The 27,625-nt window shown below is 42.5% G+C and overlaps 1 protein-coding gene across 1 annotated transcript; it reads left to right on the forward strand.

Moving 5' to 3' along the window:
* The first annotated feature begins 1,731 nt into the window (after positions 1-1,731).
* On the forward strand, positions 1,732-21,266 carry TOMM40 (translocase of outer mitochondrial membrane 40). The gene is made up of 10 exons (XM_075191514.1): positions 1,732-1,847; positions 6,820-7,029; positions 7,283-7,350; positions 9,378-9,470; positions 10,681-10,782; positions 12,263-12,368; positions 14,571-14,693; positions 17,189-17,265; positions 18,684-18,786; positions 20,357-21,266. Exons 2-10 carry the CDS (start codon positions 6,828-6,830, stop codon positions 20,590-20,592), a joined length of 1,110 nt encoding a protein of 369 aa, XP_075047615.1. The 5' UTR covers positions 1,732-1,847; positions 6,820-6,827; the 3' UTR covers positions 20,593-21,266.
* The last annotated feature ends 6,359 nt before the right edge of the window (positions 21,267-27,625 follow it).

The following is a 27,625-nucleotide window of genomic DNA, read 5'->3' on the forward strand; positions in this document are numbered from 1 at the left end:
GACTGACCCGAATATCGGGAGTCTCCCGGACTATCCGGGAGAGTTGGCAGGTATGAATTAGGTTCCATTGCACAGTAATGTGCGGAGTATACATTTACAAAGGGAATGTGGGACTGCAATAATGCAGTTTTTCTTCGCAACCCTATGGAGTTTGAAGGAAAATCAGCCTTATTGCTGTGCTGCGGATAACCTTTGCGTCCCGTTTTGGCGCATTACCGTGATCCCGCAGGGGCGGATCTAGAAAATTATTTTACCAGGGGTGATTTAGTCCCCACCACTTTTTTGACAGCTAAGGCCGCTCTGATTGTTTTTAAAACACAATCAGAGCAGCCAGGCAGCACACTCTCCCTATCTCTGCCGAACGAACCTGTGTGCAGCCCATGGCAGCAAGCCCCTTGCGGGGGGGGGGGGGGGGGGGTTGGGCATTGCCTCGATCGCCCACTCCCCTCCTGGATCCGCCACTGCGATCCCAGCACCTAACTCATTATGCCCCCTAGTGTTTTCCTTTATGTAATTGTCATTTTTGGGGTTGCAATTATGAAAATTTGTTTTCTTTATATAATTTTAGTTATTTTGTTGTATGTTCCAACCCATACTTGCCCATTCTCCAGTAATGTCCAGGAGACCTCTGAATTTCGGGTAGGTCTCCCGGGTGAGCAGGCCATTCTCAGCCCACTTCCCAAATTGTGTCATTTTGATCCTGCCCCCCTGCAGCAAAACGACACAATTGAGGTATCGCGTCACTGGATGAGGCCCCACAACCTTCCGCACTTGTACTTTATCAGGGGCAAACGGGTTACCACACCACGCCATCAGTGGGCGTGACCAGCATGCATGGGGGCGTGGCTATAATTTTAACCAGTGCTTGGCTGCTCTCCAACTTTTCCTATCCCCATAATATACATGGGCAATGCTGCGTGCACTACTGTTAGGTGCACGCAGCTCTCCCTTTTCAAGCAGAGCCGTGTGAAGCGGGGGCAGGGTCCAGCCACCTCAATAATACAGTGCCCCAGGCTTGGATGGGGGGGGTTTCCAGGCACTAGGAACCCCCCTTGGTTTGCCTATGTTTATCTCCCCTCCTTGATCTCCCTCTGTTCTTACCCCCTAGGTAGAACGTTGTAGAACCTTTGTGGTGCTTTATGAATAAACAATAATAATTGGCTTTCCAGCATTCTCTGGCTAACATGGCAAACTGGGACTTGTAGTTCTAAAACAAATAGGAGACTAAGATATAGTCTGCAACTGGTTTAACCTTTTTCATACAAATATCAGGTTTGGCCACAGCTGTGATGGAACTAGAAGTCCCAGCATGCCGTGTGCTGCAAAGGTATGCTGGGACTTGTAGTCTGACAGCAGCTTGGGCACCACATTAACCCTATGAATGCATTGCCTATGAGCTCTTTGCACCAGGTGCGGGGGGGGGGGGGGGGGTGAAGCCTTGCGTCATCTCCACTCGCCCAGCACGTCACCGTCACCATAACAACCCCCTGAAAAAAGATGGCGGCGCAGGCTGTGCAAAAGCGCGTGGAACTGTGGGGCGGCTCACATGACCTTGCCCTGCGACCTCCTCAACGCGTATCCTCGACCAATAGCCGGGCACGGTTTGCCGGGCTATAGCAACCAATCGGAGGAGACCAGGGAAACCAAGTTAGATTGCGCCGCGAGAAACCGGCTGATTGACAGTTACAGCCAACCAATTAGGAGTGAGGACGGAGAAATGGGTTCTAGTTTTCTTTCAATAGCGCCTGGGGGAGAGGCGGGGACACGGAGCTAGCGAGTTGCGTTGCGCGTATCGTGCGAGTGTATGTGAAAAATTCCCAGAGACCCCAGGAGAGAGGAGAGGCAAGGTGAGGCCGGGGGATGGAGGGGGACCTGGGGCAGGCAGAGCCAGCTGGAGGGTTGGGAGAAGGGGGCAGATGTGTATGGGGGGCTAGTACATATAGTATGAATGGGACATGGTGGGGAAGGTTAGGAGAGCATGCAGGGCAGGGAGGAGCCTGGGGGTGAGGACCTGAAGACATGTCTGGGGGCAGAGAGCTGCTGTGTGCAGGGGGAGTACAGGGCTGTAGGTTGGGGCCCAGCTACCAATACATAGGTTAATACATAGATACTGCTTACACTATGGACACTATATATGAGTGTTAGACAAATAGGCCAGTGACATGGGAAGAACCTACAGAACTTGTGATTATAATAATACACAATACATATAATATGTATCAAGCTCTGTGTGTGTGTGTGTGTGTATATATATATTATGTATATATATATATATATATATCACTGAGTTGTGATGCCATCACTGTTCTATAAGATCATCATCATCATCATTTATTTATATAGCGCCACTAATTCCGCAGCGCTATACAGAGGACTCATTCACATCTGTCTCTGCCCCATTGGGGCTTACAGTCTAAATTCCCTAACACACACACACACACACACACAGACACGCAGACAGAGAGAGACTAGGGTCAATTTTGATAGCAGATGTTTAACCTACCAGTATGTTTTTGGAGTGTGGGAGGAAATCGGAGCACCCGGAGGAAACCCACGCAAACACGGGGAGAACATACAAACTCCTCACAGATAAGGCCATGGTCGGGAATCAAACTCATGACCCCAGCGCAGTGAGGCAGAATTGCTAGCCACTGAGCCACCGTGTTGCCCCATTATAATATTATAATACACAAGGGGTGTTATAATATGTATCAAGCCCTGTATATTATATCTCTATAAACACTGAGTTGTGATGCCATCACTGTTCTGTAAGATGTAGCATACTCCCTATAGGAAATATTATGTATATTAGAAGTCACTTCCTATTTTCTCCAGAAGGCTGCAGCTTTTAGATAGAAAGTTCTCTAAAACATATATTTTTGGGTATGTTACTATTTTTTAAATGGTCAACCTTTGTGTGCAAGGTTGATGGTAGTTTTTCTATTTTTGTATTTGCTTTTTTTATACAAGTACATGGAATAGGTTGGTCCATTGTAATTGTTTAATAAAATGCTTATTGCGTTTTAGACCTTCTGTCTGGTGTTTATACAGCATTGAAATTCACATATAGATATAGAGATATAGAGATATATATATATATATATATATATATATATATATATATATATATATATATATATATATATATGCGCCCCATGTATCCATTGAGTTTGATGTATCCAATGACTTGAGCTGCAAACATTTATTAGTGAAATATCCACGGTATGGATTAAATTAAATTAGATACATACTAATCGTGTATATTTTAAATCTTTACTTTCAGTAAGAATTTGTAAATATTCAGTTTTTGTAGAAGCCCCAAAACTTTCTTTGGAAGTGCACTTTTGTGATTGAATGCAGCCATTGAAGGGTTGCGTTACTCAATTTTACATAGCAAGTGACATCTTAAACAAGATATTGTTATTGTGTAGCTCTCTAGTGTTTCTACTGCTATTTGCCCTTATCTTGATTTAAATACTATTTACTGTAAGGTTATAAAAGCAGTTGGGTGACATTCAACACCAACCTATGTCCTGCTCTAAACACCCAAAACATTTACTCAAATGGCTGCCGTATATAAATGATACTACATTTTGGGCAATATGGAAATACCAATATATTATATTACTATTTTTCAGATTATTTTTTTTAACGCTAGTAGAGTGTTTCATGGAATCTGCTGTCTTGGTGAGATGCAACCTTTCCCCCAGAACCTGTAAAAATAAAACCTGCTAGGCTACTGCAAAGTTGAGATAAGTCGTAGTACTCATGGGTGGGTGTTTGTAAACAATAATTAAATTGTAGACTAGACATTGTACTTTTTCCTCATTTTAATGAAGCTTTAGTGTACATTAACACGTTTAAAGTTTCCCTGCAGCATAGTAGTGTATAATCTATTTAATGACCCTTTCCATAGAGTTCGATTGAACAGGTGTTATTGAAAATAATGCAAAGCAAGCGCTTTTTAGAAAGTGTGTGGTTATGAGTCCAATCAAAGCATGTTCAGTCGGTTTAAAGTATGCACATTAAACACTTAACATTTTAGAGAACCTAAATTTATCATTCAAAGAAAAGTAAAGTCTACCAGTGAAGTCCCTTTAAGAATTTTACTATGTTGTTTAAGTATAGTTTGCTGCTATCTTCATTTAATTAAGCGATCCTTAATATTTAAATGGAGCCCTCCATATGAAGTTTCAGCTTCAGTGTTGCAAAATAGTTAAATTTACAGTTTTAATGTTTCTCTTTTATAACCAGGACACTTTAAGGTAGCTTCACACATGAAGGCCACAATTGCATAGATTCAGTCGTTCTGTGGTTGGGATGACTGGCTAACTTGAAAAGGTAGCCCGTGTATACTGCCTGGTTAATGACTTCATACTATGCTAGTATGATCACTGGCTGTTCAGGTCATCAGACTTTTTCGATTACTTGCTTACAATCAAAACTTAGCCAGGCCAAGTTGGTAAAATGGCCATACTGGCACATATGTGGTAAGCTATAAAGAAAGCTGCTAAATTCAGGATGGTTCTTTAATGGGTTCTGTGACTGAGATCTCTCAGTAATGGCCGCAGGTAGTTTCTGAGATTGGCCATCTATGTATTTCCCTGCTGGAGAGCACCTAATACTCGCCTGGCCAAACTGTGCCTCTCCAGGTGTTGTGAAACTACTTACTCCTGCATGCTTTGCCAATAGATAGCCAGCAGATAGGTGGCAGAGCATGCTGAGATTTGTCGTTTCACAACACCTGGAGCGTCACTGGTTGGGCAGGCCTGCCCTAATAGTTTTCAGTCATAAAATTTGAAATACCCAGTAAGGTAAACTATTTGTGATGGGACTGTATTGTGTCTGTACTATGTGCATTCCTACATTAACACAGGTGGGCTAATTGTAATTACTAACAGTGTGCTGTTTCTTTGACTCACTAAAAAATGGACATTACAGTCAGTTACATGGGTGACAAATTGACCTCTGTTAATCCAGTTGTGTTCGAACAGACTATGGTTCAGGTATTCAGCATCCGAATAACTTGGTCATTTGGGGACATTGTAATCTGCGATCATTTGTGTCCTGCAATTGCTTCCAACACCTTTAAGGGTAGTGTCCCTTAAATAGGAGGTCCCATAGAGTTCATTCCTGACACCCATATATCCACACTTCAATCCATCCTAAATGCTGCTGCAAGACGGATCTTCCTCTCTCACCGCTCCACATCTGCTGCACCACTTTGCAAATCACTACACTGACTCCCTGTGTCCTCCAGAATCAAATTCAAATTACTCACCCTTACCTACAAAGCTCTCAACAACACAATCTCTTCATACATCTAATCTAATATCAAAATACTCTCCCTCCCGCCCTCTTAGAACTACCTCTGACCTGTGCCTTGTCTTGTTTCTGGTAACCACCTCTCACTCCCGCCTACAAGACTTCTCCTGTGCTGCTCCCCACTTATGGAATTCCCTATCATACCCAATCAGGCTTTCCCACAGTCTTCACATCTGTAGATGCTCTTTGAAAACCCATCTCTTTTTTTAGAGGTGACCTTATCCACGATAACACTATTCACAATAATGTACCCTCACAGCTGTCCCAATCTCCACTCTGAGCCGCACCTTTTGTTTCAGCTGTGCTTTTTTCCACTTGGAATGTAAGCTCTCTAATGAGCAGGGTCTTTATTCTTTGATTTCATGTCTGCATTTATTTTGTCTACCTTGTATAGCTGGGTACACACTACAGAATTTTCCACCAACTTTTTCTGCCGAGCGATTTTACATGCGATCGATGTTCCGATCGCTCGGTCCATGGACTGCATACACACTAGCCTTGCTTAGGATGATAAAGGGAAGAGCGGACGTCCTTTTAGCGACTTTTTACAGCCATGTTGTCGTGAGCAATGACTAATTTCGTACTCACTGTTGTGGATCGGTCGGAAGTTTATACACACTACACAGCGGAAACGAGATTGGAACGGAAATATTAAACGGTACGACCAACCAAATCAGTCGTCAATCGTCCTTTTGGGCAGACTTTTGACCATCGTGTCACTACACACACTGACCCGACTTTTGAACGAGCGGTCGTATGTCGGCTGATTGAGCCGATTATTGGACGAAAACCGTGTAGTGTGTACCCAGCTTATCCCTGTTTTCCCTACTGCACGGCACTACGGAGCACTGACTCCTTACAAATCTACCATAATAATAATAATAGAGGCTAACTGCTATGTACATACCGGACTGATTACATACAGTTATTACTCGGTCACATGCAAATGAACCATCTCCAAAATTATTCCTGTAGCTATATCCTATAAGGGGCACTTTCTCTGTTCTGTCCTTTTAGTTTCCCTAATACCTAATGTCACGAGAGCCCCATAAGAGGACACATTTAAACTTATTTACTAATCTATCGTGCGGCACTCTTTCCCCATACATATATTTCTTCACCACTTTTACTGTAATCCATTCATATTTAAGCCTTTCAAATGAACTAAATCCTGTATCAGTAAAAGTTATCCTTTATACTACGTCAAGTATAATTGTACATGCCTATTTGTTACTGTTTAACCAATATATTAAAACGTATGTTAGAATCCCAGCATCATGAAAGAGAAAAAAAATAAAAGTGCTTTATATAGCGTCAGTCCTTGTATTAAGCTGGCCACTCAATATAATCACTATCAAATGGTTCATATTATTAGCTTTATAAAAAAATAGTTCATATTAGATAAATGAAAGCTGATAACTGATTTGTTCTGCTTACATTGTATTATTTAATGCATTTTCAGCTGTCTGACTTGGTTCTGTTTCCTTTTTAAAGTAAAAAAAATGGGGAACGTTTTTGCCGCTAGTTCTCCCGCGCCCCCTACGGCAGCAGTGTCCCCCCCAGGCCCAGGCTTAGTAACTGTCCCTCCTGGATTCACAATGCCCTCCGTGCCTGGCCTGGGCCCAGCTGCAGAGAAGAAGGAACCCCAGGAAGAGGGGCTGCCTAATCCCGGCACCTTTGAGGAGTGTCACCGCAAGTGTAAAGGTGAGACCCTTGTCTGTGGTCAGTGTGTGCAATGTCTGTTTGTCTCTTCTAGAGCATTTCTACACCGCTCACCTGTCTCTGCCAATGTGTTTCTCTGACTGTACTTCTCTGCAGCTTTGTCTGGGCTCGGAATCATTGGTGCCTGCCCAGGCTCCATTCATTCTTCCTGCTCTGTCCCTTCTCTGTTTCTGTCTGATTATCTTGAATAACTCCTGGATATTACAGTAACGGCTTCTTTTCTGGCTTTTAATAGAATTATTCCCCAGTCAGATGGAGGGAGTGAAGCTGACTGTAAATAAGGGGTTGAGTAACTATTTCCAGGTAAGCATGTTACTATCTCGGATTGGTCATCGGTAAAGACAAGGGCGCATAGTTTGTTTATATTCTGCCTCAAATAATGTCATTTTCTTTATGTCCTCATCATCCTTTATGTAGCAGCAAAAAATTCCGTAGTGCTTTATGTTTTTATAAAGTGGTGTCGCTCAGTCCTCTGCCTTTAGGATGCATGAACGTGGGAAATGGGGTTTGTATTGGTGAAAAGTGCCGCTGGGAAATTTCGGGAGGATTGATTTTGAGCATGAGGATGGTGGTGGATAGGGAGGAGAGGCACGCAGTATCTTCAGTTGATCAGATTGTGTTTTTGTCATGTTGTGTTGGGCAATACATACTAAGTTATTGCTCAGTACTTTTTCTTTATTTTTAATTAAGAACTCTGATATTCTACAAAAAGGTAACTGTTTTAGTGTAACACTAGGTACTTTCTCAATATTTACTTTTTTGGCACTTTAGTTACTACAATACATTTATTCCTATGGACTATTGTTCACTTTATGGGGCATATTCAATTGACTGCGGGATCGCCGAAAATCCCGCGCTCAAAAAATATTACCGTTATTACGGTAATCCTGCGCGGGAAAACCGTTAATACGGTAATTTACTCGCTGGATTTCAGCTCGCAGCTCAGGGAGCTGCGAGCTGAAATCCAGCGAGATATTACCGTATTAACGGTAATATTTTTTGAGCGTGGGATTTTCTCGCCGATCCCGCCGTCAATTGAATATGCCCCTATTTGTTATATATGTATCAAATCTGACAGATCAAATAACTATAAGATGTAAGCTCTTGGGTTTGGTAACTGCAGACTTCACCACAATAACTAACATCCCCACTAAGAACACATTTGTTTTGGAGTTTAGGAAGGACTATATATTGTATAATAGCTGGGTTGCGCAGATCTGATTTGTAATATTATTATTATCCCCTATTAGGCGCCACAAGATTTCTGTAGCACCGGACAAGTACTAACAGTAGACCATACAGGGTGAAACAGTACAGAACAATAAACGAATAATGCCAGGACTCTAAATGCTCCAATTGTAACTAGTACAGAGAAGGTGGAGTAGAAGCATAGGTGTAGAGACAGGAGGGAAGAGGGCCCTGCTCGTAAGAGCTTACATCCTAAAGGGAGGGCAAACGGACAGCAAGCACAATGGGTAGTCCGTGGAGGGATCAAGTGGAGCTAGTAAGGGGACGGGGTAAGAGAGGCGGATAGATGGTTAGGTGAATGGCAGGTAGGCTTTAACATACATAGTTGATGAGGTTGAAAAAAGACACCAGTCCATCAAGTTCAACCTATTTTGGATCTCCTGCGATCCTGCACTTACATTTTAGATTAATCCAGAGTAGGCAACCGCTCATCTGTTTCAATTTTGAAAATCCCCCCCAGACTCAATATTGCAATCCAATTTTTACCCTATATCCACTACTATCCTTTATTTTAAATTAACGGTCGTATCTCTGGATACACCTTTCCGCTAAAAATTTGTCTAACCCTTTCTTAAACATATCTATTGAATCTGCCATCACAACCTTCCCTGGCAATGAATTCCATATCTTGAGCTTTGGGGAACACATGAGATTTAAGTGCCCGTTTGAAGATGCACAGATTAGGGGACAGTCAGATAGAAGACGGGAGGTCATTCCAGTGGAGGGGGACAGCCTGGGGGAAATCTTGAATTCTGCAGTGGGAAGAGCTGATCAGAGAGGCAGAGAGTCGACGGTCATTGGTCGATTGCAGGGATGTAATGTGTATGTGGTCTAATGGCTTACTTTTTCGGTACTAAATAACTATAATTTGGCAGCTTTACCTTGTGAACTTTAGAAGATATTCGCCAACAAACTATTTCTTTTATATATACTGTATGTAGAAGATGTTATATACAAACAATACAATATCAAAGTCTAAACATGGTGATTAGAGCTCTACATGGTCACTGATTGAGTGCTGGGTTTGGGATCCTTTTTGGGCGCTCACTGTCTGTTGTTTCATTACTCTCCCTGTGTCCTAGGTAAATCACACGATCGCACTCAGTACTGTCGGAGACTCAAATTATCACTTTGGAGCCACCTACGTGGGGACAAAGCAGCTAAGCCCAACAGAGGTGAGATTTTATTGAATTGACCCTGCTTGTGACATTACCACTGCTTATATTTTATAACATAGGGAAATGAGATGTATTTGCTCTATAATATGAGAATATTCCAATAATGTTACGTATTTGCAGCATTTTACTGCACATATGTTAAAATGTCTTATTTGTTTCTTTGTAGCAGCAACTTGGGTATAATAATTTAGTGTTTGCATCCTCTGTGTTTGAGTCTTTGTGTTAGCTATAGTAAAGGAGTGCTTCATTTTTTTAGTTTTTTGGCTTAAAGGAGAAGGTCATGCAGGGGTGTGTGTGTATATACCAATCTAGTGCCCAGGTCCCCCTAAGTTTGGCAGCTTGTACCACCCCAGCCAGCAACAGTTGCTTTACCAGGCATCACAAGCCTGGAGAAATAGAAAGTACACAGTCTGCTCGGACCCGTTGTCAACATAGCTAATTAGACAGTACTGTGGCTGGTCCAATCAAGTTGATTGCTGATAGTCAACAAGGAAGACCATGTTGTGTCAGACATCTCTTTGCTGCTAATTAGGGTAATTGTCTATTTATTAAGAAGCTTGATTTTACAACAAAAGTTCTTTGTTTTATATAGAAGAAACTCTTAGTTTACCTGGAACCTCAATCCACACCTTAGGTTTTGAGGTACACTGGGGATACCTCAATTGCAACTGGTGTTTTCACTGTTGAGTAATTTAGCATGTCTAGGGGGTAAATGTATCAACTTTCAGTTTTGTAATTTTATTCCGGCGGGATTTAGAACGGCAGTTTTATAAAGGGCAGAATCCAGTGTGTTGGGTTGGAGAATATATATTTACCAACCCTGCAAGCTGCGTTTTCCATTAGTAAAAATGCCCCTTTTAAACGCTGCCGGCAAAAATTGCAGGTTGATACATTTACCGCCTGACGCTGATCGCGTAATTGGAGATTGTGCCTTGTGCGCTCACTTTTTTTTAGCATGATTTAATATGTCGCTGGCATTGAGCTTCATGGCTTGCACATAGTCCTTTCTAGTGAAAGCTTGTTTTCATGGTTGTACATTTCAAGCTTTGTGGTATTCAACAGGAACAATGGTCTCCATGCTTGAATGTTGGTGCAGGTGAGTCTGTCATACGACTTCTGTTTAGGCAGACGACACTGTAGATTAGTTTTTATGGTGGGATAGAGAACTGCTCTTTGTGATCATAAACTTTCCCTGTGTTTCCCCCAGGCATTCCCAGTTTTAGTAGGAGATTTGGACAACAGTGGGAGCCTCAATGCACAAATTATCCATCAGCTATCTAGGCATATCAGAACAAAGGTTGCTTTGCAGGTAAGATATTAAAGTGATAACTCTGAACAATGTCCACCAGTGCTCTTGTTTATCTCTACCATGCTCAAAAACACTTTCAAGTACCAGTTTGACAAACCTGACATATACCTGGGGGTAGATTCTTTTCGTCATGAGGTGTCTCTGGAACATCCACGGTGACACATCGGAGATTTTACCGAAATCTCTGCTCAGTTTTTCTCGCACCCCATCGGGTACGCAGAAAAATGAGCAGAGATTCTTATCGCAATGGCTGACAAATAGGCGAACGTCAAGTCAATGTTCAGCTGCACCTCGTGCCCAATTGAATCTCCCCAGTGTGAAGAGACGGAAGATTCTTAATATTTTGTGTCCGGGCACCTGGATTTCAGGAGATACAGTTTAATCTTGAATTTATAATGTGTTTGCTTCTGAGTGATGCCCACCCATCAAGGGAACCCCCTGTCACAACAGCAGGGTCCCCGATGTCTTGTACCCTTAACACTTGGGAGATAACCTCTGGGTGGCTGTTTTGATGGCTGATTTTATTTTAAAACGCTGCTATTCTGACATCTGATTGGTCAGGTCTCTTAACACGTTAAGTGCAGCGATGTTTTAAAAAGAGGGAGATTTCCAAAGTCTGCCAGGAGAGTCGGCGGCGTGACCACTGACGGGCAACTTGAAACAATTTGGGGGCCGCGTGGTGCGACCTTCTATCCTTAACCTCAGTAATAATATAAAGCAATACATTTAATCAAAGAAAGAGATGCCTCTCTGTAATGACATAACAGGAGTCATTTTAAAACAAGTGTTACAAGCTATAACAAACATCTGACCATAAACCAGGAAGGAGCTGGGGCCACAGGTGAAGTCTCCGAGGGCCCTGTGCTCACCTGTTGTCCATCACAAGAGTTGGACAGCCGTCAGGAGGGTGACTGTCTCCTGGCATCAGACTCCTGTTTTTTCAGGAGTGTTGTTCAGGGGTGTTGTCTAGTTAAAAAAAAAATAAAAAAAATCTATGGATGGGCATCTTTTAAAATATAAAAGTAAAGCTTAAATGCTTTAATAAGTCATAATTATTCATACACTTTTTTAACACAGGAATGTCATCTTAGTGTTTGCAGTGTCATGACAGACACAAATGCAGTTGAAGCACACACAGTGCAATGCAAATATACCTGGCAGCATGTGATGATATCGTCAGATCCAGACTGCAGCTGACGGAGGATATAATCTCTGCTGGCTCCTGTGTTTGACGTTTATAAATCAGTAACTTCTATATCTTATTCATACTTAACCGCCCCTGTTCTATGTCCTATCATACTGCAGCAATGTGCTGCGTCTCACGGGGGAGTCTTCTGAATGAAAGCGCTTTGTGCTATAATGTTGCATCTTGGTAACATTCATTATCACTATATTCATGTTAATTTGAGCATTGTCACGTGAGGAGTGTATCAGATGCAGCACTCTCTAGGTGTCTGACCTCCCTGTTTCTCTTTCCCAGACTCAGCAGTCCAAGTTTGTCAACTGGCAGCTGGATACAGAATACAGAGGAGATGATTTCACAGCCGCAGTCACCATGGGCAACCCGGACATATTGGTGGGATCTGGTGAGGACAATATACCTTTTGATCTTTTTAGTCGTCCTTGTGTAGGACAGTGTTGGCCAACCTGTGACACTCTAGATGTTGTGAAACTACAAGTCCCAGATTGCTTTGCCAATATATAGCAGCTTATTGCTGGAAGGGTATGCTCGGACTTGTAGTTTCACCACACCTGGAGGTTAGCCAACACTGGTGTAGAATTTTTAGAGGAGGAACAAGAACTACAATCAAATCGTACAAATATATGCACTTAGTGTGTTATTGATGCCTGTTAAACAATCTTGCTGATAGTTTAAAGAATGTTAGTGGTTGTAACCACACACACACACACACACACACACACACACACGCCTTTGCTTTGCGTCAGTTTCAGTATTTACAGTGTTCCGAATCGCTAGAGTACTAGAATGTACAGCGGAGTTCTATTAGAATGTTCATTAAGTATATGGTACACTGTTTCAACAAAGCTTTAAGAACACTTCTAGCGCTCTTAAGGTTATTGTTAAAGCCCACTAAGTCTACAATTACGGTTTTTATTGCAGTTACGCATCACATTCACAGGTACGTGTATAAATGTTTCAAGAGCTTATCAGGAATAAAGATGAGGGAAGCCTTTTTTCTTATATTTTAAACTTCCTAACCATGAAAGGTTGTGCTTGGAGACGTTTTTAAGCAGAAATTGTCAGATCACAGAATCTGGCAGTGATGTGGATAACGAGCTGCATATCTGGCTGTTTTGGGGAAGAGTACACAGATGTTTTGGCTTGTGAGTTCTAGGCGAGGTTTAGTATTTTATTTTAGGACTGGGTAGAGCTTCATCCAGGGTTAGTTCTCTTAGGGATTCTATCCCATCTTCCAGGACCAAAGTGGTCCTATGTTTTTATTGACAGCTGATCTCAAATTTGGTGTATGAGCACCTTATAGCTGCACTACCACCTACTTATGAGTGGAGAGTGGGATGACCAATCGCAAACCTCAATCAAGAGATAGAAGCTTGTGAACGGTCATCCTGCTCACATCTCTCTGTTTTCATGGGGCGGGGGGAGGGGGCTGTGAGAAGAACCAAAGGAGCCCCAAGAAAAATTAGCTTCAATGAGCAACCCGCTGGGCTTCAGCTAGGGCAGGGAAATGGTTAGTAAAATGCATCTAGTTGTTGGTAGTGCAGCTTTAAGAATTTCAGAGAAATACAGTTTGGTAAATATTCAGTTGCCCTTTAATGTCCCCCTGTTTTGAAGTCAGTAGTCTTTTGAAGTCCTAGTAGTGCTAGTTCATTTTGATCTGCACTAGTTCTAGTTCTTTTTTTTTTTTCTTCCAAGTACTGCTTTAAAAGTATGTTGACCTTAATGGAACCGTAGACTGTATAAGTGTATTTTTGTATTATACAACTATGATTTCACTAGATAGGATTATACTAGATCCAGTTCTTGCAGAGAAAGTGATTCTATAAGTACAGTGTTAAAGACAACTTGTAAGTTTTCAGGTCACATTTGATTTACGTAGTGTCAGGAGTGGAAGCGTGCCTTGTGTACAAATGTAGACAAACTGCTTGAGAAATTGTCCTTTTAGATCATCAATCCTCAGCGTCCTCATTCCTTCAGCTTCCCTGCATCTCCTAGAAGCATACAGTTTGGCAGCAGATGAGAGCCACGTGGCCCATCTAGTATGTCCTCTTGTGAGGTGGGAGCTGTGACCTAGTGTTGACGCTCCCTGGCGTGAGAATAGAACTATATGTATCCTGACTATTGAGCAGGACGGCAGCATTTGTGTACATGGCGCAGTGTTTTTCTGTGTGCGCCCTCTACACCAGGCACTATGTACAAAACTGACAAGTTCTCTTTGAATATTAAATTGTTTGAATTATGCTACTTGTTTCCATTTTTAAAATCCTAAAATCTGTCAATGTCTTGTGATTCCTTCTATTATTTCTACAATTACATTTGAATTGATCAGCGCAAGTGATGTATATAATGTACAAAAATATAAATATTACGTTTCCTAATGTACGTGACATGATTAAGTCACGATCAGCGTTCTGACCAGGGTCCAGTAATTTGACTGATAGGACGCAGAACAGAGGCAGTATCTATGTTTTACGTATACTTATGTCTTGTATATACATCATTTGTACTGGGCAGGATTAAGCAGTAGTTGCGGCACTCAGAATTGTATCTGCATGCGATTAATCATGTCTTGGACACCTTGTTTTAGGTATCGTGGTTGCTCACTATCTTCAGAGTATTACTCCCAGTCTGGCACTGGGAGGTGAACTTGTCTATCACCGGCGTCCCGGGGAGGAAGGAACGGTTATGTCATTGGCAGGAAGATACACAGGTAATATATGTTTGTGTGTAATAGTAAGTGCAAGAACTTAAAATGAACACTTGAAAATTCTATGAAAAACTCATCTGGATTTAGATACGGTTTCTACCTTGATACAGTATTGTAAAGCAAGGGTGGACAAAATAGTGTCAAATTCAGGAGCTAGTCGGTGAAATCACATTTTATATAACAATAGGGCAGTATTGGTGGCTCAGTGGTTAGCACTTCTGCCTCTCGGCATCGGGGTCATGAGTTTAATTCCTAACCATGGCCTCATCTGTGTGGAGTTTGTATGTTCTCCCTGTGTTTGCGTGGGTTTCCGCCGGTCGCTCTGATTTACTCCCACACTCCAAAAACATACTAGTAGGTTACTGATGTGAGTGAGTTCTCTGTACAGCGCTGCAGAATTAGTGGCGCTATATAAATAAATGATGATACAGATGGATATATAGATAGATAGATATATCTATCTATCAAAAAAAAAAAAATATATATATATATATATATATCTATAATATAAATGCTTAGTGGCGTGTGTTAGTCTGTCTGTGTGTGTGGAAAAAATAAAACCAAGCTGCAGCGCCACCTGCTGGGCGGAGTTATACACTGACCTACTAAATTCTTAGTGTGTGTGGGGAAAAAAAATCAGAAAGGGCTGAAATTTGGTATACTAAGATGTTTTTAATTTGTTTAATTTGTTAATTGTTAAAAGTGTTTATAAAGATTTAAAAAAATATATATATTTCTGGAAGGAGAAGTGACAGTTGGGAGTGGTTGGTGGTTGCCGGGGGTGACAGTTGTGAGTGGTTGGTGGTTGCCGGGGGTGACAGTTGGGAGTGGTTGGTGGTTGCCGGGGGTGACAGTGGGGAGTGGTTGCCGGGGGTGACAGTGGGGAGTGGTTGGTGGTTGAGGCCTGGGCTATGGCCCATATGCATGACAAGAACCTTTTTAACACCTTAAGTAGCTTGATTTGACTAGAATGCATGAGTATCATGCACGGGTTAACTTGTGTATATATATTTATTTAATGTCCTCATTTTCGATGCTTGTACGTGGTGTGTTAACTGATGGGCTTTAAAAAAAAAGAAAAAAAAAAGAAAAGAAAGTGCCCAAGTAGGCCTCTTTGTTTTTTTGGGTGAAACTATGAATTGGAAACCATTTGGAAGCTGCACGTGTGGACCCATCACTTACATGTTACGGAACCAGACATATCTTATGCTGGACAAGTGTTCTCAAACTGGCCACATTGCCTTAGTGACCTGAATAGTGCATGGGTAGGTGGGCTCACCCCATGAGATGGCTACTGTCCTCTTTAAGAAACCCTTATTATGTATGAATAAATGTATATACAGAGGTAAAGGCACAGTAAGCCCCTGCCACTATTATTATACAGGGTCTGTTTAGAAAATTAGTGATATTCATCATATTTCTCTGTTAATGATGTTTGAAAATGTAGACATAGTCTTTGTATGCAGTTCCTGTGTACATTTTTCATGCATCTTCTTATGAATTATATGGGGTTTTAATTTATTTAAAAAAATCCCTGCAGGTGTAAATCGCATACACACTCGGAGCATTAATGAATATAATTAATGCCTGGAAGAGATGGAGGATTTATTTAGGCTTAAGATTCTGACAACAAGCCGACCATTAACGCGTGTAATTACCTGAATAATGAATGGGATGTTTAGTGTAATTTAGTACTCTGCATGTGGATCATTTGTGACTGTAACAAGGCATCGGGAAACATTTATAAAAACATAGTTAAATAGCAATTGTGTAATGAAAACAAAATGAGAAGTATCTGCACTTTCGTGTTCCTCCTCCGTTAATTCATGGGGGGGTGTGTGTGTATCTGAATATTCCTCTCCTGTGATGCTCTTCCCATAGGATATAACTCGCTTTTTTTAAAATACGTTAAAACAGCCCATGAGAAAATGAGGTGTGTTTTGTTTTTTTTAAAGTTCTCTGCAGCAGTAGCAATTACCTTTTTTCCTTGGTTTGTTTAATTCAGACTGCTATTAATGATTTAGAATAATTCAGACTTTCCACAGTGTAATGTGACTACCATGGCAACCACAGTCAAATGGCACATGATGTAATGAGCAGAGAGGCTTTGGAATGCCCCTTTCAGCTCTGTTTTCACTAAGCCCCCCCACCCCCTGCCATGACAGAACACACTGAGTGCTGTGAGACCCACCACAGCCATCCTTGTTTTCCTCACAAAAAATATTTTGTAAAGGAAATAATGATTTATAGGAATATGGCTAAGACAATCGGATGCATGATTAAAAGGTACTCCTAAAACTACTATTTAAAGAAGAATAACTTACCTGGGTGCGTGGCTCAATTTGCACTTCTATTTGCTAAGTGCTTTGCTCTGCCTTTTTCTTGGCACTGTATGTAGAATATATAAATAATGCCTTAGCTATAGGTTATTTGGTGCAGAAATCTGTATTCACCTCTAATATAGTACTAATGTTTTGTTTTTTGTTTGTTTTTTTAAGCTCCTAATTGGACGGCAACGCTAACCCTGGGACAGGCAGGAGCACATGCAACATATTACCATAAAGCAAACGATCAGGTATTTTGCAAGTCAGCAGTTTTGTTTTTGCATGACAAACAAAACCAAAAAACAGCGCTAGACACAGATAAACACTAGACTTTCAAAATGGAAACGTGAGGCTGTATAAAAATAAATAGACATAATTTATTATAAAACATAAAGGGGCATAATCAATTAGGCTTCCGGTTCGCGGTAACGTGCGTTACCGCGAAAAGTGCGCGTTCTTGCCGGTATTACGAAACTGCAATAACACGGGTTTTCGTACGCAACCCTATGGGCTGCGAACGAAAATCCACGTTATTGCGGTAACGTGGATTAAGTTCGCGGCCCGTTCCGGCGCCATCCCGCGAACCGGAACCCTAATTGAATATGCCCCAAATAGCTGACATGATATCTATATCCTTGTAGACTATACCAGCTGATATTAATCTGTAACAATCTTAATACGAATAACACGGTAAACACAGACCAAAATGAACAGTCACTGAGACAACTGAATCGTTGTTAATATAAATATCTATACCATACTTGCCAACTCTCCCGGAAAGTCCGGGAGACTCCTGAAATTCGAGTCAGGCTCCCGCGAGAGCTGGCATTTCTCCGGAATTCACAGAGAATCGCGTCATTTGAATGATTCCATTTTGGAGGGAGGGCGGGGCGAGGCCAATCGCGTCATTTTGTCGTTTTCGCAGGGGCGGGGCCAAAATGACGCGATTGCCTCGCCCTGCCCCCTCCCACCCTCCAGTCACGCCCCCTCTCCCAGAAAAAGGTTTCCAGGAGTAGGCAAGTATGATCTATACGGTCTGTCTATTGTGCCTCAGGATGTTGGCAAATACATTAAGATTTGGTAGGAATAGTCTGGCATCAATTTAGAACCTGTGTAAGCTGAGATTTGTACCAATGGTGGGGAATATAAAGACATGGCATTGCTATGAACAGAGAGAGCAGAAATGTAAGAACACATTCCTTTATATAAAATAATTGCCAACACACGTAATAAATACCCTTTTTAAGAAAGTTTCAGACACTTTATGGAGATGACCTTTCCATACGAGGGGGTACTCTTTCACCCATGCACACCTGACTCAGTGTATGTAACGCTTAAGGCCAATGCAGAAATTCTTTTATGTGTTTAAATGGTCAGTAATGTTAGTGTTGTTCAGTGGGTATTTAACAAGGTTACATGAAAATGTCACTCAGTGTAACTTTTATATGGGACATTTTAGCTATAACTTTATAATGCGAGTTATATATTAGGGTTAGTGTCTCTAAGGAACTGACACGTTAGATAACCAATGTTTGTACCAAGTCATCTGATACTAAGCACCAAAACGTAGTGAAGTGGTTGGATTTTTATTTCTGGTTTTTCTCTGACTTTGCAATGACTGTTTCTTGTTTTTTTTTTTTTTATGCACTTCCTCTTTCTTTGCATTTAGCTTCAGTTAGGAGTAGAATTTGAAGCCAGCACTCGAATGCAGGACACAAGCGTCTCGTTCGGCTACCAGCTGGACCTCCCCAAAGCCAACCTGCTATTTAAAGGTATGAGCAGTTAGACTTTAGAACCACTAGAGGGCGATATTTTGCTTTTATTTATTTTTTGAAACATTTTTTTGCACAATCTTTTTTTCCCACGGTATTCAGCATTGTTAATAAGATCTGAAAACCCCCATCTAAATTCCGTCCACAGTGCTTGAAAGACCCCTCGTGTCCAGCTGACCTCTGTGTCTCTATTTTTTTTCACTTACAGTTGTCAGTATTTAGTACATTTCCTCTTTCCCAACAACAATACTTGTTCTCCATTGTTTAGCGGATTGCTTAGATATGAGTCCATTCTTCAAGGCTCAGTCATTGTTTGCTTTTGGTTCTGTATTTACTGCTATCCCTCCTGGACCTTTATAACTGGCTCTAAAGTAGCACCTAAAACAACACTCTGAATATTTGTTTATTATATGATAAAATATTTAAATGTATTGTGAATGCATTTAAAGGGATTATAAACTTAAATATTTCCTTTGCTTATTTGTGGCTAGCACAGTCGACAGTGTCGGCTTTGAGCCAACGTAGATCTTGATGGAGGCGCACACGGCGCTTGTCACTAGGCCACGCCCCCTAGCAATTGTAGCGCAAGAGTAACCACACCTCTCCGTAAGACTGGCAGCAGACTTTGGGAGGAGATGAAGGAATTATGGGTAAGAGAAGACGGGCAATGGCAACTCTACTGACAGGGGTGATCTGCAAGCAGACGTACCTACGCCATCATAGAAACGGAGTCTGAGAACAAGAATATCATTATTGATTGTCAACACAATCAATAATACAAATTACAGCCCATCCTTGAACTTTTAGCACCTGCTTCACATTAAGATGTATTTCGTTTTAACAGCTTTAGGAGTTTTGCTCCTCAACTATATAATATATGCAAATAAGTTCCAACCATAAAGCTAAGGTGAGCGTCTCTTTGGAAAGGTAACGTAGCATCAATCGTCCTTCTAATTGGGGCCAGCACAGGGGAATATATATGCTGCAAGTAGTTTTATTATCTCTGTGCATGCTGTGAGCAAACACAGGGAATTGGGCCTGCCTTCCACTCTCATATATTCGGGCCTATCTGGACCCCATCCCTCCCTTTTATGTTAGTCTGGTGCAGTATCACTTCTATTTAAACTTCCCACTGATAAGTGTTCTATAAAGAGGATCTATGACCGGTTCTCTGTTCTCAGTCAGTGCAGGTAATATAAAGCCTCAGGCAGACTATTCATTACTGATCTGCACTCTGTCCCTCTCCCATAGTGGCCAGGATGAGTGGTGGCCAAGCTGACTAGCAGGTTAATCGTTATTATATGGTAACGTTTGTATTGTGTCTGTGCCGCGATGCCTACATATTTCCTCCACTTTTATGTTTAGCGGCCCTTTTAAACCGGACTTGTGTGTGTTTGAATAAAAATTCTACAATCCGTTATAAAATGTAAATCGTATAAACACTTGTTTATAAATATTTGTGGCTATTGTGCACCCCTCCTATTTCTCCACCTCGTGGATCTTCCGTCGTGCCAGTAACACGCCTATCCTCCTCTTCCCCCATCTAATGTACTCCTCCTCTCTTCGGCAGGGTCGGTGGACAGTAACTGGATAGTTGGGGCATCATTAGAGAAGAAGCTGCCTCCGCTTGCGCTGACGCTAGCCATGGGCGCCTTCCTCAACCACAAGAAGAACAAATTCCAGTGTGGATTTGGCCTGACCATCGGTTACGTCGGCATCCTATGGACGGCTTGTGGTCTCCCCCTCAACACCTGGACATGCGGCCTCTCCCTCTGCTCTCTGACTGCAGTAACCCCTGGGTTCTAAACTTGCTCTTCCTCCCCAAACTCCTGCCAGGCACATTTTTATAAAGTTTTTATTTTATCATTGGGGCAGGGAGGCAATGTATCGAGTATTTAATGTAGGTATCTAGAACGGAGAGGAAACCAGTCCTGTCTTTGCCCCTTTGTTCTCCTCCTCACCTTGGATAATGAGTGTTTGTACGTTTATTTGTTTATCTAGGAAGGTCGTCTTTCCTTCGCTGTGGTCTTTGATTTGGGAATTGTCCCTTCATAACTCTTATTTTATTCTCCATCTCTTATGAGCCATTCATTTGATCTTCTCCAGCCTCTCTGGAGTGTGAATGTATTCTGTCTTCATCCTGTAAGTAAGAATTCCGCTGTCCTCTATTGGTTCCTGCTGCAGCTAATGGTTTCTGGGGAAGGGAGGTGTCATGTCTAGGGGGGGGAGGGTCTATTCTGGGACTTACCCGAGCCCTGTGTCGTCATAGACCTTGTGCTGCTGTCGGAGTAGGTGGCCAGTGAGTCCTGCTGCCACCTCATTTCCCTCTTTAGGAGCGTGGATGTAAATCATGTTTATAAGTTATAAAGAAAAAAAAATTGACACAGATCTTTTACACAAAAACAGACATGGAGCCCCAAAGCGAAGTCATGAGTGGGCACGTACTGCATCAATAAAGTGACTTCTGCAACGGGCTCATATCAGGCTGTCAGTGTCTGTCTACTTCTGGGGGTGGGGAATGTGTGGTGTCTGGCTGTGTTAGGGGGGGGGTAGAATGTGTGGTGTCTGGCTGTGTTGGGGGAGTAGAATGTGTGTGTGGTGTCTGGCTGTGTTGGGGGGGGGGGGGGGGGTCGTGTGGTGTCTGGTTGTGTTGGGGAGAGGGGGGTGTCGCGTGGTGTCTGGCTGTGTTGAGGGGGGGTTATTACGTGGTGTCTGTCTGCTGCTAGGGGTTGGTGATGAGTGGTGTCTGGCTGTGTTGGGGGAGGGGTGGTGTCTGGCTGTGTTGGGGGAGGGGTGGTGTCTGGCGGTGTTGGGGGAGGGGTGGTGTCTGGCTGTGTTGGGGGAGGGGTGGTGTCTGGCTGTGTTGGGGGAGGGGTGGTGTCTGGCTGTGTTGGGGGAGGGGTGGTGTCTGGCTGTGTTGGGGGGAGGGGTGGTGTCTGGCTGTGTTGGGGGGAGGGGTGGTGTCTGGCTGTGTTGGGGGGAGGGGTGGTGTCTGGCTGTGTTGGGGGGAGGGGTGGTGTCTGGCTGTGTTGGGGGGAGGGGTGGTGTCTGGCTGTGTTGGGGGGAGGGGTGGTGTCGCGTGGTGTCTGGCTGTGTTGGGGAGAGGGGTGGTGTCGCGTGGTGTCTGTCTGCTGCTAGGGGTTGGTGATGAGTGGTGTCTGGCTGCTGATGGGGGGGGGGGGGGGTGGGTGTGCTTGGAGGCTGGATGATCCTTCACAATGCTTTGTGTGATGGCATAAGACCATCACAGTAACTATGGGTGTGTTATATAAAGTTGTTTTTATAATGGAGATGGTCTCTAATGGTCCCTCCCCCATCAGATCAGTTTATTGGCTTGTTTATACCTTCCTGTAACTCTTACTGAATCCTTTGCTTTATCTTTGTGGCTTCCGTGTGGACTTTTATCCTGCACGGTTGTGGGACCCAGCTCTGCTCTATGTATTGGGTACAATCATGACCAGAGAACACTTTCTGTCTTACCCCCAAGAGCACATACGGAAGCAAAAGAACAGTGTATTTAGTCAAAGTTACAGAAAGGTGTGGATTAGCCACTGAAGTTGTCGGAAGGTGGATACCCCTTTAGAAGGCTTTTAAAAGAAAATATTTTACACCAAACTAACTTGCATAAAGAATTGCACATTTGGTCTCATTATTTTGGTATAAAATTGCCCTTTTTGTGTTTTGTTTCAGTAATTATGCATTATGATATGACCTTTTTTTTTGTTTCTTTAGTAGAGTACTTATGTTTGTTATTTAGTTACTGGTATGACTATACTAGAAGTGTCTAGTGTTTTTTTTAGAGCCACGCCCCCCTCTTCCTCATTAACATATGAGGTTTTTGGGAGTACGGTAACCAAATTTATGTGGTCGGGATTGCGAACCTTGAACTCTGTCTCCTCTATTTTCCCCCTGACCGACTCAGATTCCTTTATAAATGTCAAATGTATATTAATTCATAATGGCAAATTAACTGTAGTAGTATGGTAGTACAAGGCATGTTCATCACACACCTTAAATAATCAGACTACTTGGATTAATAAACATAAAAAATTTTTTATTAAGATTTCTGAACAAGAAAACAGTGCTAAATTCCTATGAAAGTAAGTATGCAACAAACTATGCGTTTAATAAATAAAAAAAAGGTTTTAATAGAAACATAGGATATACTTTACAACTAAAGCTTATATAAAATGCAAGACTAACAGAACAGGATTGTAATAAGCTGTCCTCTGCTTACAAATGTCTTATTTATGTTACCAATTACTTTCCTATAAATAGATTTAACTGCTCCTCCACTGTGTATGGTAAATCTGATAGCAAATGGAATAATTACATAAAAATAAGATCTCTTAAATCAATATTATGTGAATAGGAGAATTGGACCAGAAAATTGCTGTGAGATAAAAATATACAATACTGTAACTCAGGGAAGGAATAACCTCCGTCAGATCCTCCTTCATGGATCTGATCTAATTATTCTACGAACGGAGGACAACACTAACTTGGGTTGTTGGCGAAGCGATAACAATCAGGGCAACGTCTCTGACAATTGCTGGGTATAAGGGAACGGCTTCATTGACTGTTAGCTTTGATGAATGATCAGATCTTTCTATTTCCTTTGCTGCAAGTGAGGCATTTTGTTGACATGTATTCAATTTATCCACGATGGGTTATCAGGAGATATCCGTTTCTAAGCCGCAATGCTTTTGTATGCTCCTTGTGATCGTTGGTCAACATCAAATTCATCCTCGGCTGATGAGGGTGAAGACACGACCGAGTAAGAAAATTTGTTATTTAATCATTATTATGTTTTTATGTTATTCAATCATTGTTTGATAACTTTGTCACTTCCATTACTCCACGTTTAAACAATACACACAACCAGGGGAGGGGGTAATGTGTGTGGAGAGTACTAGGGTGACTGTCCCAACAGACTTCTTAAGCAGCGTTTGTGTTTGCAAGTTCTCCCTGATTTTCACGAAGTTATTATTATGTATGTATGTTAAAGAAAGTTGAAATGACAAGTAGCAGGGAATTTCGCATTCACTCATATTGGACTTGTTTTGGGCACTAGATGGGAACACTTCTAGCAGAAGATCTTGGATTTAAGCAGTCCGCGGGCTGGAGTTTTATGCACCGATGACTTTCAGTCCATGTTTTTTAAAAACACAATTTACAAGAATCCTTAAGAAAATTTAATATTTTTTTTATATATATATATATATATATATATATCTATATATATATCCCATGCAACTTGCACACAGTTTTACCTAAACAGAAGACCCCTTCTTGGCCTCCCTTTGGAAGAGACCATTAGGTTTGTATTATGTCTCGGTTCTAACAATGACTTTCTCCCAGCTTCATCTAACTATAACATTGGGTGCTTGGAATAACATTGCATACGTAGATGCCTGCACAGCTTCATGTTGGGTTATATATTCCCAAAAAGCAACTCTTGGAGCTAAGTGTCAAGACACTCTCGATGGGCCTCTTGAGCACAAACTAGGCGGTGCAGTTCAAAATCCTGTGGCAGTGTGGTGGGCCTGGATTTTCTTGGAAACAAGTTTATTCTGCAAGATGATGGTATCACAGTGGCTTAGTGGTTAGCACTTCTGCCTCAGCACTGGGGTCATAAGTTCAATTCCCGACCATGGCCTTATCTGTGTGGAGTTTGTATGTTCTCCCCGTGTTTGCGTGGGTTTCCTCTGGGTGCTCCGGTTTCCTCCCACACTCCAAAAACATATCGGTAGGTTAATTGTTTGCTATTAAATTGACTTTAGTCTCTCTATATCTGTATGTATGTATATTAGGGAATTTAGACTGTAAGCTCCAATGGAGCAGGGACTGATGTGAGCGAGTTCTCTGTACAGCGCTGCGAAATTAGTGGAAAAATAGATGATGATTTGCAGAGGAGAGGAAGTTTGCATCGGTAGATGTCAGGAGACGGACGCTGGGAGTGTGTTCCTTGCCAAGTACAGAGCAGCTACACCTGTGCACCTAGTTTTGCAGTGTATCAACGCAACTATTGAGATAAAGGGATGCACTTGAGAGATCCATGTCATTTCCACGCTGCAGAAGGACTCTTAGCACTACCTAGCTGCTGCTGTCATTCGGACACATTTTGCACCTTGCAGTTGTACTTGTGTATTTCTAGGAACACAGACTAATGAAAAGATCCACTTCAACCACACAAGGGGCCACATGTAACAGACAGTCCCGATGTCTCCTTAATGGGGATAAATCGAGTAGTATTTGAGAAGAAAAACAAATGCTTTACTGAATGACGAGGGTGGTTCTAAGCCTGATGGAGGTTGGACTCGGGATGCGATGTTTACACTTGCACTGTGTGCATATTCCAATCTCTCATCCACTCCACACTTCTGGGTTTGCGGATGCATCTCCTGAGAGCAGATTAAAGGGTGCATGTAGGTGTTTACAAGTAGGACCAGCTAGGTGCACTGGGGCCACACTAAGCATGCAGTGTATGTCATTGAGTCTCCACAAATATAGAGTGCTATCTTGTGAGTATAAAAGTTATCTCAAGAATAATTTGTAGCAAAATTTAAACTACTCCCTCGCGTGATGAAAGGATTTTCCCTAGAACAGCATTGTAGGTCCCTTGCTCAATACTTCTGTTATTTGCTCAAGTTAGTGTATCCTTTGCTGGATGTTGCAGAAGGTCTGGATGTGATGCAAGGACCAATGACACAGCTGCTTTATTAGATGACTGTTGTGGCCGTCCAATCAGGAGTTTGTTGGTATTTCTGATCATGTGCTTGGTTCTTTGGCTCTGTTACAGAGGTGGAGGAACAAACCAGTAGTCCCCATTTACAGTAAGCAAAGAACCCTGCTGTTGGAACACTCGGTGAGATTCCGACATAGTATTATAAGGTATGCTGGGGGTGTGAGTTTGCCCTCACTTATCAAGGCACAAACACCATTAAGTATTGGGGGAGGGGGATACAGAGGTAGTCCTCAGATTTTCAAACCACAAGCAATTGCGCAGCAGATGGATTGACTCTAGATGCACAAATCATTAGGGATGTGACAGATTTTGTTATCTCTGCAACGGTTTGCAAACTGGGATCATATTTCTTGACCACTGACCAAGAAGTGAGATCTAGTGAGAAGTGAGATCAGCAATCCCAGAGCTTCTGCAGAACTTACCACCCAAGCTGGGGATTTTTCAAGGTATAAACAAAGCAAAGGTGTCCATTATAACTGGAAAGTATCGCTCCGATCAATAGCATTGCCTGCGCCCTGGACCTTATATGAAAAGTGCAGGGTTTGGCGAACAGTAATGTAACGTTTAGAGTGCAACTATTTCCTGCGCTAATTCCCCAGCTGGTTTTGTCTGATCTTGTAGGAACTGCTGGGAATTACTGTGGAAATACATGTTCCAGCAATGCATCAGCAGCTTCCTCTGCATGGCTGTGACCATGAAGTGACTGAGATTGTCATTAAACACTAGTCCGTTGCCAGCAGCCTACTGAAGAAATGTATCCGTTCCTTTGGCCTCCAGTGCAACCTCTAAGCCGACGAAACCCAAATCTGCCTCAAATCTCTTGACCTCTCCCCTTCTCTCCTCACTAAGATGTCATGTCGCCTGTCTGCCATCTCTGGGATGTCCCATTGTTTTCTTAAACTTGACATGGCCAAATTTGAACTTATAGTCTTTCCTCCTTCAAGACTATCCTCCCCTCCCACCATCTCCATCACTATTGGAAATACCAACATCTCTCTTTCAAAAGTTTGATGCTTGGATGTCATCCTTGATTCCTCCCTCCACTTCACCACCCACATCCAATCCTGTCTCTTCCATCTCTGCATCATAACTTGTATCAGACCCATCCTCCCCACTGATGCCACTAAAACTCTCATCCATTCTCTGATCATCTCCAGTCTTGATTACGGCAACTTTTTCCTTACTGGCCTCCCCCGCACTGGTCTCGCTCCTCTTCAGTCCACACTCAATGCTGCAGCCAACTAATCTTCCTCTCCCGTCGGTCTACGTCTGCCTCACCTCTCTGTTGAGCACTGCACTGACTCCCCCTCCGTTACAGAATCCTCTTCAAGCCCCTCACCTTCATCTACAAAGCCCTCTAACGCCACAGCGCCTTATGTCTCCCACCTCATCTTTCATATTCCTTTCTGTCCTCTATGGTCAGCCACGACCGCCGCCTCACATCTCACCTGGTTACCATGTCTCACTCCTGCATTCAAGATTTCCCCTGCACCACCCCCTTCTCTGTAATGATCTCTGTCTTTCTATCAGGCTATCCTCTAACGTGTATAACTTCAAACAATCCCTTAAAATCACCTGTTCAGGAAAGCCTACACTTCCTCTGTCTAACCTGTCCCTTACCCTCCTCTTCCTCTCTTCATGATCCTTCTTCACGATCACTCACTCTCCTTCCTCCGCTGTCTTACTACACGCTCTAGTTCATCTCTTCCTTCAGACTTCTAGTCCTCTCACCCTGGCTCCCTACTTTGTGTTTCCTGCAAGTCTGCCCCTTCCCTTAAGTTTGTAAACCCCTGCAAGCAGGGCCCTCTTATCCTTGTGTCCTGTTACCTCGGCCTTTAGCTCCCCAGTCTCACTTTTGTACCTGTGAGCCAGGTTGCTGCCCTTGGGTCTCCCCTTCTCTCCTGCCTTTACATCTCCATCACTGCTCTGATCCTGTAGTCCTCCCACACTGCTGGCCACAGGTTCAGCTTACTTTAGGTCACTCCAAACTCTTCCCTATCCTAGTTTCTAAGTGTTCTAGAGTTCTCAGCTGCATTGTTTTCAATTGCACTTTGCTTCTACTGCCATTATTCCGTCTCTGTCCATGCTCTA

This window comes from Mixophyes fleayi, chromosome 11 (genome assembly GCF_038048845.1).
Source record: "Mixophyes fleayi isolate aMixFle1 chromosome 11, aMixFle1.hap1, whole genome shotgun sequence".
NCBI lineage: Eukaryota > Metazoa > Chordata > Amphibia > Anura > Limnodynastidae > Mixophyes > Mixophyes fleayi.